Here is a 13,052-nt window from a genome sequence, read left to right on the forward strand (position 1 = left end):
GTCGCTGCCCGCTTCTCTCCCCCTGCCTTTCCTGGGGTCTAGAGTGCTGCTGCCGGCCCTTCTCTTCCCCTGGCTATCGGCGCCGCTGCCCGTTCTGTCCCCCTGACTATCGGTGCCGGCGCCCCATTGCCGGCGCCGATAGCCAGGGGGAGAGAAGGGGCAGCGGCACCGATTGCCGGCGCCGCTGCCCCGTTGCCTCCCCCCATCCCCGGTGGCATAATTACCTGGTTCGGGTCCGCGCTGCTGCAGGCCTCCGGCGTGCGTCCCCTGCGTCGTTGCTATGCCGGCAGCAGGGCTCTAGACCCCAGGGAAGGCAGGGGGAGAGAAGCGTGCAGCGACGGCCTCTCTCCCCCTGCCTTTCCTGGGAGTGTATCGGCGTATAACACGCACATAGACTTTAGGCTAAAGATTTTAGCCTAAAAAGTGCGTGTTATACGCTGATAAATACGATTATCTATCTATCTATCTATCTATCTATCTATCTACATACACACTATCTATAGGAATAGAAAAACAAATAGATGGTTCAACATTTTACTTTATTAATAAAGAAACAGAACAATGAGACAAAACCAAAATCTTCCATTTGCAACATCCTATTTTTTTTTTTTAAAATACATATAACAGTTTCACGCCATATCGAAAATCCCCCCTCCTATAAAGTGCAAATAAGTATCCATCCTTTTATTAAGCTGGGAGTAGAACATTTCACAGAACTGAAAACCAATTACCATAATAAATACAGGTTGAGAATAATAATAATAACAATAATAAATAATAATTAAAAAAAAAATCAATAGAATAAAAAATAAAAATAATGTAACACTGAAAAGCGCACTCTACAGATTATCATCATTTAAATCATATAAAAAGAACAATATTTGTTCTGTTTTATACACGTTGAGGCCTTCTAATTTATGCTTTACTCCAGTGTCCCCCAAACAGTGGCTCTCCAAATGCTGCAAAACAATTCCCACCATGCCACAGAGTAGGGAACACTATTTTACTTGAAGGGGTACTCCGGTGGAAACTTAATTTTTTTTTTAATCAACTGGTGCCAGAAAGTTAAACAGATTTGTAAATTACTTTATTAAAAAAAAATCTTAATCCTTCCAGTACTTATTAGCTGCTGAATTCTACAGAGGAAATTATTTTTATTTTTTGAACACAGAGCTCTCTGCTGACATCACGAGCACAGTGCTCTCTGCTGACATCTCAGTCCATTTTAAGAACTGTCCAGAGCAGCATATGTTTTCTATGGGGATTTTCTCCTACTCTGGACAGTTCTTAAAATGGACAGAGGTGTCAGCAGAGAGCACTGGAGTACCCCTTTAACAGACCAGGGTTTCCCAACCAACCAGCGTGCCTCCAGCTGTTGCAAAACTACAACTCCCAGCATGCCCGGACAACCAAAGGCTGTCCGGGCATGCTGGGAGTTGTAGTTTTGCAACAGCTGGAGGCACACTGGTTGGAAAACACTGCAATAAACAGTATCATTTGGCTGTTAAAGTCCAAACAATTAATTGATCTAAAAATTATACTTCAGGCCATCATTCCGCATGTTTCTGGTTGTTGCGGTACTCGTGTGTTCATCACTTAGTAATATATGTATACATACACAGTGGTCCCTCAAGTTACAATATTAATTGGTTCCAGGACGGCCATTGTATGTTGAAACCATTGTATGTTGAGACCATAACTCTATGGAAACCTGGTAATTGGTTCTGAAGCCACCAAAATGTCATCCAAAAATAGGAAAAAGTGAGGATTAATGATAAATAAGTAGATAACTAATAGAGATAAAGCAAGAGCGTACATATAAAAGTAAGAAAGATCTGCTGGGAGCTGTAATCACTGTCTATTTCAGTGTTTCCCAACCAGAGTGCCTCCAGCTGTTGCAAAACTGCAACTCCCAGCATGCCCGGACAGCCTTCGGCTGTCCGGGCATGCTGGGAGTTGTAGTTTTGCAACAGCTGGAGGCACCCTCTTTGGGAAACACTGGTCTATGTAGAGGACAGGAGCTTCTTCAGGGTCCTGTACAGTACACAGTCTCCTAAAAAAAAAAAAAAAAAAAAGTGACATGGAGCCGCCCCCACCTAGTGTCCAAAGGAGCAGCCAACTCTGGCACAGGTAAAGAGTACAGAACATGTAATACCTCCCTGTACTGTAGGGGGTGCTACCAGACACCAGTCAGTGCATGCACTTTAGGAATACAGGTGTTTTACCAGTGAAATGTCCATTCTGATTGGTTGGGTCTAACAGCCCTTGACACGTTTTGCAGATTCCATAGCATTGTATGTTGAGTCTGGTTTCAAGTTACAATGGTCCAGAAAAGACCATTGTATGTTGAAACTACTGTATGTTGAGGCCATTCTAAGTTGAGGGATCACTGTGTGTATATTAGAGATTATATATATATATATATCTATATATCTATCTATCTATCTCTCTCATTACCATTTAAAAGGGGTTGTGCCACCATTTACTATAACATCTCTCTATTTCACCCATAAATCATAAAAAAAATACTATAGATATTGCAGTTACAATGCTTTATCAAAACCTGTTTAGCAGGAAGAGTAACAGTTGCCCATAGCAACCAATCAGCTCGCTTCTTTCATTTTTACAAAGGCCTCTGAAAAGTGAAAGCAGCGATCTGATTGGTTGCTATGGGCAACTGTACTGCTCTTACAGAAGTTTTGATCTCCCCCAATGTGTCTTTCTGATAAACTCTTTGAATGTCTGACTAACGTGTCCATTGCCAGTGGTCACGCACGCAGGCAACTATTGGGCGCCATTCCCAAGGCGTAATGTCCGCCTGGAAATTACATTCTGCGGGGTGCAGATGCCAGCCCAACAAGCCAGCGCTAGGACCGCTCGGAAATGCGCTGTCTCCATAGAGGGCAATGCATTTCCAGGCAGATTCTACAGAAAGAACTGACAAGTTTATTCTTTGTGCAGAGTCCGGAATCGAAATTCCCGCGGCAGACCGCCGCGTGCAGCAGAATCGCTTTGAATTTTGCCCCTGGATTCCGCCATGTAAACGGGGCCTTAGATTTTTAAAGTTGCAGACATTTTTTTTTTGCCATGCTAGTATACAACCCAATACATTTTACAACAAACCCTCGAATAAGCATTTCAGTTAATAGAAAATACAACAATTCCGTGTAGTGCAGCTTTTACAAATCAAATTAAATAACTCAAAATAAATATAAGCAAAGTACAATTAATTGTGTTTAAATAAAAAATACAAAATTATGAACAGCAAGAAATAAATATTAAATATCATAAATTAAAAACAACCTAAGGGTGGGTTCGCACCACGTTTTTGCTATACAGTTCCTGTATCAGGTTTTTCATGAAAAACTGATTCCTCAAAACCTGACTAAATGGTATCAAAACGTGTGTAAAAATTCCAACCCGTATACGGTTGGAAAAAATGATGTCCGGTTGCATCAGTTTTTTAAGAAAAATATAAAAATAAAAAAAAGTTGAACTTTTCACTCCATTTTGAATAACGTTTCACTTGTTTGAAGTTTTTTTTCTTAGAATTTTAATCAAAGTTAAAAACCAGATGGAACTGTGCGCACATACGGTCTGTACAGTTCCCATTGACTCCCATGTAAAAAAATAATATAAAAAATGTATAAGGTTTTTCACCCAAACCAAAAAACTTGGTTGCCTACGGTTTTGGGTACGGGTAAAAAAAATAAAAATAAAATAAAAAACCCGGCCCAAACCGTATAAGATGCAAGACGGACTAAACCAGATGAGGAGTTTGACATATGGTTTATGCATCCTGTTTGCTATATGGTTCCGTACAGTTTTTTTACTTGAAACTGTATACAGAAACTGTACAGCAAAAATGTGGTGTGCATGCACCCTTAAAGGGGTACTCTGGCGCTAAGACATCTTATCCCCTATCCAGGGGACGTCACGCTCCCCGCCCCCTCCCATAGGCTTGCATTGAAGGGCGGAGCGTGACATCACATGGGGGCGGGGCCGTGACATCACAATGCTCCGGCCCTGTGATCGCCAGTAATCAGAGCCAGAGCGAACATGCTCTGGGGACTGATTGTAACGGGGTGCTGCGTGCAAGATCATGGGGGTCCCCACGATCAGGCATCTTATGCCCTATCCTTTGGATAGGGGATAAGATGTCTTAGCGCCGGAGTAGCCCTTTAATCAGATGATAAGCAACAACAAAAAAATAAATAAATAATTAAAAAAAATAAAACTGTTCTACTATTCTCCCCAATCAGGACATGTTCAGAGGTCTGGGGAGGTCTCGTTTGGCGTATAGAAGCACCTTTTGTATCCTAAATATAGAATGTACATAGAAAAGTGCTATGTTCCTTACTCGAAGAGCACCATCTTCATAGATAACTTGGTCATCAACTGAAGAGCATATCCTTCTAGAATCTGCCATTCAGGAACCTGCTGGATGATAGGAAGGGATAACTTAGAGGATAAGCTATTCCAGCTGTAGCAAGTCATCGATGGGACCCCCACTGTTCACAAGAATAAAGGGGCTAAGGCCATTTGTCATTCCCACTGCGCATTACTGCTCTGGTTCAGGAGCGGCATAAAAAACTGCAGTTCATCCCCATTAAAGTAAATGGGGGCGAGCTGCATTGGTCTTCATGGCCATCATTCTAAAAATAATTCGGAAGCTTGACCAGGCTCGATACTGGACTATCGGATGCCAGACCAATGGACTTTTATAGTACTATGCGCCATTCTTTTTGGATCTGCGCATGACTATTGGATAACTGCCTGTAACTATTACAACTTACAAAGTAATGGACCCCCCTTTGTCAATTCTGGGTAATTGGCAAATTTTTTGCACAGCAATCATAAAGGACCTTTGGCTCACGAAAAGTTTAAGCGGCCCGACCCTGTTCATACAAAGTATGAGTTATTGAAAAAAACTCAACAGGCAAGTGCGGCTACAGCTCGAAGTCGAGAACATCGATGGGGGTGCTGGCCCGCTCGATCTCCTCTACGGCCTTGGAGTCTGGGGTTCTGTCACTTCCAGCTTGTCGCAGGTTGGATTCCAAAGATAGTTCTATCTGTTCTTGGCACATTCTCAGGATATTCTAATAAAAAAAAATAATAATAATTAAAAATTAAATACGGAAATGTCGTTATTATACGTATATAACTGCGCTTAATGCTGTATAACAGCAGAAGGTAATCCCAGGTAACACTTTTTGAATTTCCCAAAGTGTTTCTTTGGTAATATGCACAAGCAATCAGATTTTTCGTTGATGTTACCAGGAACACCCACTAGATGGCGCTCTGCCATCTCATTTAAGAAATCCCGTTGTATTAACAAGTCACAAATTTGTTGCAGAATGTTTTGCAACTTTAAATAAAATAAATCTATTCCATTACATGAATGATACTGTTTCTGCAATGTGTCCATAGATCTCTGTAAACATCTTCATTTATTGAAACAAATCTTCTGCCTGTTACCATACCCTTAGGTTATGTTCACACAGAATACTATTAGCAGAATGTCCGGCGCTAGGACTCCTTGGAAATGCGCCGTCTCCATAGAAGACAATGGATTTCCAAGCGCATTACCAAGAAATAATTGACATTTTAATTCCTTTTTGTGGAGGCCGGAATTTGAGTTTCCGCACCTGATGTTTCTGGCGCGAAAATTCTGCTTTGTGCACAGTGCAGCAGAATCCCATTGAACACAATGGGACTCTGCTGCAACAGAATTTCAAAGCGGAATTTTTCTGCCGGATTTCATTCGGAAATTCCGCTGTGTGAATATGGCCTTAATGGGGGACATTTATCAATGTTTGCTTACGTATTCCTTTTTTAGTTATTTTCTTCCAATTTTTTGCTTATGTGCGACTTATTTATCAACTGGTTTCAGCCTGTTGATAAATAAAATTGTTTACAAAAAAATAAAATTTTTATTTTTTTTTATTTTTTTTGCTTTGGTAGTGGCTTTTTCTGCTCCATGTCTGAGCTGGAGTAAATTTTGTAGGTTTTCATGCAATGCGACATTCGCACTTGATAAACCTCTGACCACTGCAAGCCAAAAATCGCTTTTTGCTTTGGTAAGCAAGTTTCTCTTTTGCTTAGGGCACTGCACAATCAAAAAGTCGCACATGCAACTTTTTTGCGACAATTTTAAGTAAAAAAAAAAAAACTACTAAATGCTTTGATAAATGTCCCCCAATATGTTCTCAGTTACACTGATAAAAAATTATAAAGTTTTTGCCTATGAAGCCCAAATATAGCTTCCTGGCCACTTCCGTAAATTACAAAATACAGCCTTATTGGCTATTTTCGGCTTTCTTCTCTAGTTGCTGCAAAGAGGTCAAAAGGGGCTGAGAAGCCATATTAAGGTTTTGTGGGTAAACCCTTAAGGCAGATTTTCCCCAACCAGGGTGATTCCAGCTGTTGCAAAACTACAACTCCCCACCTTCGGCTGTGCAAGCATGCTGGGAGTTGTAGTTTTGTAATAGCTGGAGGCACCCTGGTTTTATAAAAAAACATTGCCTTAAAGGGGTACTCTGCTGCTCAGCATTTGGAACAAGCTGTTCTGAATGCTTTAGCCAGGAGCTCGTGACATCATAGCCCTGCCCCCTCATTACATCACACCCCGCCCCCTCAATGCAAGTCTATGGGAGGGGGTGTGACAGCTGTCATGCCCCCCCCTCCCATAGACTTGCATTGAGGGGGTGGGGGGGGGTGACATCATGAGGGGGGCGGGGCTATTATGTAACGAGTTCCCGGCGCCGGCTTCAGCGTTCGGAACAGTTTGTTCCAAATTCTAAGCAGCGGAGTACCCCTTTAAAAAGGGGTACTCCGGTGGAAAACTTTTAAGCAACTGGTGCCAGAAATTTAGACAGATTTGTAAATTACTTCTATTAAAAAAATCTTAATTCTTCCAGTACTTATTAGCTGCTGAATACTACAGAGGATTTTTCTTCTTCTTCATGGAACACAGGAGCTCTCTGCTGAATCAAGAGCACAGTGCTCTCTGCTGACACCTGTCCATAGCAACATATGTTTGCTATGGGGATTTTCTCCTACTCTGGACAGTTCTTAAAATGGACAGAGATGTCAGTAGAGAGCACTGTGGTCATGATGTCCGTAGAGAGCTCTGTGTTCCAAAAAGAAAATAATTTCCTTTGTAGTATTCAGTAGCTAATAATCCTTCCAGTACTTAAGATTTTTAAATAGAAGTAATTTACAAATCTGTTTAACTTTCTGGCACCAGATTAAAAAAAAAAAAAAAAAAAAAAAAAAAAAAAAGGTTTCCACCGGAGTGGGTTTCCCCACAAAGCCTAAACATGGCTTCCCATTTGCAGTTTTCCCCGGGATCTATTGCAGAGCTACAATACAGGACACAGCCCATAGATAATAGTAGAACTGTTCCTAGGAAGAGTTAGGTCCATGTGACCCCCATGTGGCTCTCCTGCAGGCCATACCCATAGGTCAATAGTCTTCACCTCCCTCTCTCTAGATTTAGATCTGCCCTCCTTCAATGAGCATATCAGGGAAAGACAAACTATGAGACAGTACAGTATAAGCCATATTAGCGATAATGCTTACCGGATCGCAGCGGATGGCTTTGGCAAGGTAGTTCGTGGCCACCAGACTGGAGCAAGCCAGGCCCAGGTTCTCAGGTCGCAGGCCTGTGACTGCAGCTGCCACGCTGGCAGCGGCCACCATAGAAGCTGGTAGTGCAATGAATGTACAATCTAATAGGTAGAAAGAAGAAAAGAATCTTATATATTCATGCAATAATAAAAAAAAAAAAAAAAAAATTATATATATATTTTCATTCTCTGACGGTATCAATTACAGGCAAAGACATCATATTTTAGTCTTGGAATTGAGCGACTTACCTGTAGTGCAGAGAGCAATGAAGGTTTCGGCGTGCTTCCTGACCTGTTGTCTCTTGTCTGCTGACAGACCGAGCAGCTCTAAGAAGTGCGGGAGAAAGTCTCTGGGGGTCACTGCTTCTATGTCCCATTTTAACTTGTTCAAGACAAGCAGTTCCATTGCCTGCAGAAGAGAAGGTCAGGGTCAATACACCAGACAAAGGACGACTTAGACTGGGACGACATGTGACTGTTGCTACAAGAGTAATGAATTGCAACAATAATTTCCATTTGTAATAACCTGACCGTTTTTTTTCCCCCCTTTTAAATAAAATAGACACATTCATTACCCATTAAAGGGGTACTCCGGTGGAAAACTTTTTATTTTAAATGAACTGGTGCCAGAAAGTTAAACAGATTTGTAAATCACTTCTATTAAAAAATCTTAATCCTTCCAGTACTTATCAGATGCTGTTATGATCCACAGGAAGTTCTTTTCTTTTTGAATTTCCTTTCTGCCTGACCACAGTGCTCTCTGCTGACACCTCTGTCCATTTTAGGAAATGTCCAGAGTAGGAGAAAATTCCCATAGAAAACCTCTCCTACTCTGAAAAGTTCCTAAAATAGACAGAGGTGTCAGCAGAGACCTGTGGTCAGGTAGAAAGGAAATTCAAAAAGAAAGGAACTTCCTGTGGATCATAACAGCAGCTAATAAGTACTGGAAGAATTAAGATTTTTTAATAGAAGTAATTTACAAATCTGTTTAACTTTCTGGCACCAGATGTTTTTCAGTGGCGTACCCCTTTAATGGGGTACTCGAGTGAAAAAACAAATGTTTCCAAATCAACTGGTGATTTAAAAATCTCTATCTTTCCAGTACTTAGCTGCTGTATGCTCCAGAGGAAGTTGTGTAGTTCTTTCAGTCTGACCACAGTGCTCTCTGCTGACACCTCTGTCAGTGAGAAGCAAATCCCCATAGCAAATCTATCCTGCTCTGGACAGTTCCTTACATGGACAGAGATGTCAGTAGAGAGCAATGTGATCAGACTGGAAAGAACTACACAATTTCTGCTGATAAGTACTGGAAGGATTAAGAGATCTTGATATAGAAGTAATTTACAAATCTGTTAAAGGGTACCTCTCATCAAATAAACTTTTGATATATTTTAGATTCATGAATGTCGAATAACTTTCCAATAGCATGTTAATGAAAAATATGCTTCTTTCTATTGTATTTTTCCCGATCAGTCCTGTCAGCAAGCATTTCTGACTCGTGCTGGAGTCCTAAACACTCAGAGCTGCCAGCCTGCTTTGTTCACAGCCAAACAGGCTGTGAACAAAGCAGGCTGGCAGCTCTGAGTGTTCTCCTTTGTGAACAAAGCAGACTGGCAGCCCGTAGTGTTTAGGACTCCAGCATGAGTCTGAAATGCTTGCTGCCAGGACTGGTAGGGAGACCCCTAGTGGTCATTTCTTCAAAGTGGAAAATTAAATAGAAAGAAGCATATTTTTTTAATAACATGCAATTGTAAAGTTATTCTGCATACATTAATCTATGATATATATAAAGTTTTTTTGATGAGAGGTACCCTTTAAACTTAATTCCCCCCCCCCACTGAAGTATCCCTTTAAGCCTATTGAGCATATCACTGTTCATGTATTACACCCAAAATAAAAAAAGCAACCATGCCACGATGATACAATTTCACCTAAAATGACACATCTGTACATCACAAGGCACCTACCCGCATCTCACTGTCGGTGAAGGAGAAGTCGGAATACATGCAGAGGTTTTCAATGGTTATTGGTTGGGACTCCTTCAGTTTAGAGGCGATGAGCAGACAGGTGGCGCCCACGAGCTGAAGACTCCTCTTCTCTACAGGCACCACAGACAGAAACCTGTCCAAGCAGTTGACGGCCAGGGGGAACACCTCCTCCCCGCATCGCTGGTCTTCACATACCTGCGAACACATGGGTGGGGTCATTTAGGATACTTCAAGGTGGTGCGGATAAATCTGCCACGTGTCCTATATTGTCAATTTACAAGTCACTGGTGCAGAGATCTCCAAACTCTGATGGCTGGCTGGGCATGCTGGGAGTTGTAGTTTTTTCAACAGCTGGAGGTCCAGAGTTTGGCGAAGGGGGTATGCAGTAATACACAGTATCTACCTCAGACATATATGTCTAGGAGTCATCATTCTTTTACATTGCCCGTCTAATATAATCTGTGCCATATTTAAAGGGGTACTCCACTGGGGGGGAAAAAAATTAAAGTCGACTGGTGCCAAAAAGTTAAACAGATTTGTAAATTACTTTTATAAAAAAAAAAACTTTATCCTTCCACTACTTTTTAGCAGCTGTATGCTACAGAGGAAATTCTCTGCTTTTTGATTTTTTTTTTTTTGCCTTGTCCACAGTGCTCTCTGCTGACACCTGATGTCTGAATCAGGAACCGTCCAGAGCAGGAGAAACTCCTCATAGCAAACCTATGCTGCTCTGGACAGTTCCTCACACGGACAGAGGTGTCAGCAGAGAGCACTGTGGACAAGACAAAAAAGAAATTCAAAAAGCAAAGAGCTTCCTCTGTAGCAGACAGCTGCTAATAAGTACTGGAAGGATAAAGGTTTTTAAATAGAAGTAATTTACAAATCTGTTTAACTTTCTGGCACCAGTTCATAAAAAAAAAAATAATAAATAAAAAAATGTTTGCCACCGGAGTACCCCTATAATATATAGGAGTGGGGGAATTAATCATTGTTGGTGCAGGTCAGGGTTTTCCAAACAACGTGTCTCCAGCTGTTGCAAAACTTCAACTCCAAACATGCCTTTGGCTGTCTGGGCATGCTGGAAGTTGTAGTTTTGCAACAGCTGGAGACACACTGTTCGGAAAACAGTGGCGTAGGTTAACTATTTTTATCCCCCTTTATTTTGCGGTGCTAATGTGTATGCGCGCCAAATTTATTCAATGTCATTTGACACATTTCACGCAGGTAAACACTTCCTGAAACTTCCCTTCAGTGCAGAGTTTTCTATGATTTGCACAAAAGTTTGTGATTTTTTTAAACACCCAAAAGAAACTCCAAAAAAAAAAACCTGTAAAGCCAATAATAAAATTCCCCCAAATGTTTATACGTTTTTTTTCTAATTCCCCAAGATCTGTATTGCCATTAAATGTATACTGCCGTCACCCTTTGTACTGAGCTAAAAATCTGCAATGTGAATAAAGGTTTAGTAAAAGCTTGACGACAAAAATACCAGTACCCTGACAGACCCTAATAAAGTCAGTGGGGGTCGGACATTTGTCAGTAACTTTTGCATGTAGGAGCTAGCTGAGCTGAAGTGGCTGAGAGTTATTCCCCCCCCCCCCCATGTATTTTTTTTCCCCCCCACTATAAAGCTTCATGCAAAGGGGTGCACAGTATATATATGTATACACGCACTGAACTATACCAGAACATGTATGTGTGTAATATTATATATATATATATATATATATATATATATATATATATATATATATATATATATATATATATTTGTATTTTTTTTTTTTTTTGTATATGAAAATTTTTTTGGGGGGGAAAGTCATTTGTGTGTTGAGAGACATTGAATGATAAGCAAAAAAATAAAATAGAATTTTTTAATAGACATGTTCCTACTGTCCCATACATGTAACATTTATTGCTGAGAAAGGGAAAATTGTTAACAATTATAATCATATATAATTATAGAAATGATGGTGTGTACCTTACAGGCTGTACCCTGTAGCTCAGTATTTTCCAACTAGTTTTGCAACAGCTGGAGGCACACTAGTTGGAAAACCCAGAGCTACAGGTTAGAGGGTTACAGGCTGTATTTCTATTATTATATTATTACTCTAAACAATTTTACAACAGTGCTACATTGTAGTGTTTCCCAATCAGTGTGCCGCTGGCTGTCCGGGCATGCTGGGAGTTGTAGTTTTGCAACAGCTGGAGGCACACTGATTGGGAAACACTTCAGTGTAGCACTGTTGTAAAATGGATAGTAACTACTGGGATAGACCATAAATATACCCAAATCCATGCTCATAAAGTGCATTCACCAGTAGACAGCAGACTAGTGAGTGCACAACTTACAATACACTGACAGTGCAAATCCTAGAAATAATGAACCCATTGGTCTTCATGATGGCAAAGAAAGAGTTAAGGTCAAAGTTAACCCCAGGTGTGCAGGGATGACTTACCTCTAGCATCCAGCTGGTCAGCATCTTCCTCATGTATGGGTAGATCTCCTTCTGTACACACTGGAAGTAAGTGGGGGAGGCCAGGTACCTGTCCTGGGAGGTCAGTAGCCTCTTCAGCACCCGGCTCTGAAGCAGAACAGGATCAGCCTGGGCTCTTAGCTCCTTCTCGGTCTCACAGCACAGCAGACTGCACTCCATTCTGACCTCTGTGTCTACAGCTGATGCTGCTTATCAGAAAATAAAAAATAAGTCGTGTCCCTTTAAACTTTTTCAGCTTGTCCCTTTAAACCGAAGCCTCATATACTCGCAGTTCTAAACGCCCCGCCCACTGAGAATAGCCCCGCCCACCGAGCTGTTCATCACACAAAACTCAGGGGGGAGGCACAGGCAAGAAAAAATCAATATGAAAATAAAGAAATAAATTATTTATTTATTTTCATATATATTTTTATTTTCATATATATTTTTATTTATTTTATTTATTTATTTTCATATTGATTTTTATTTATTTAATTATCTATTTATTTATTTTATTTACTTTGATATTGCTGTTTATTTTATTAATTTTTTAACCTTATTTTTAAATACTTAGAAAAAGACTTTTTTTCACATTGATGTTTATTTATTTACTTTTATATTGCTGTTTATTTTATTTTTTTTAACCTTATTTTTTAAATACTTAGAAAAATACTTTTTTTTCACATTGATGTTTATTTATTTATTTTTATATTGCTGTTTTATTTATTTATTTATTTTTTAATCCTCTTTTTTTGGGGGAAATACTTAGAAAAAGACAAAAATAAGTGAAATAAGAAAGTGAGACCCTTTAGGATAAAGAGGTTTCTTTGTGATTAAATGTTATAACATGTCAACAAGTTGTAAATTGAGGGAGGGTGGAGGAGGGGTCGGGGGGGGGGGGGGGTCACTGGGACCCCCTAATATAAAGAACCAAAAGATCCTATCTGCAATCAGCC

General features: G+C 40.4%; 1 protein-coding gene across 1 annotated transcript; it reads right to left on the reverse strand.

Annotated features, from left to right (window-relative positions):
• Nucleotides 1-4,012: 4,012 nt before the first annotated feature.
• On the reverse strand, nt 4,013-12,287 carry LOC130293843 (G1/S-specific cyclin-D1-like). The gene is made up of 5 exons (XM_056543006.1): nt 12,079-12,287; nt 9,599-9,814; nt 7,881-8,040; nt 7,585-7,733; nt 4,013-5,099 (listed from the first exon to the last, which is right to left on the reverse strand). Exons 1-5 carry the CDS (start codon nt 12,274-12,276, stop codon nt 4,950-4,952), a joined length of 873 nt encoding a protein of 290 aa, XP_056398981.1. The 5' UTR covers nt 12,277-12,287; the 3' UTR covers nt 4,013-4,949.
• Nucleotides 12,288-13,052: the final 765 nt, after the last annotated feature.

Source organism: Hyla sarda, chromosome 10 (genome assembly GCF_029499605.1).
Source record: "Hyla sarda isolate aHylSar1 chromosome 10, aHylSar1.hap1, whole genome shotgun sequence".
NCBI lineage: Eukaryota > Metazoa > Chordata > Amphibia > Anura > Hylidae > Hyla > Hyla sarda.

Bases quoted from the DNA above. Each gene is read 5' to 3' on its own strand.
- LOC130293843 (XM_056543006.1), bottom strand. From the start codon at position 12,276: ATGGAGTGCAGTCTGCTGTGCTGTGAGACCGAGAAGGAGCTAAGAGCC. The intron at 9,815-12,078 runs GTAAGTCATCCC...ATGTGTTCGCAG, and splicing joins TGACCAGCTGGATGCTAGAG to GTATGTGAAGACCAGCGATG. The intron at 8,041-9,598 runs GTAGGTGCCTTG...TCTCTTCTGCAG, and splicing joins TCACCGACAGTGAGATGCGG to GCAATGGAACTGCTTGTCTT.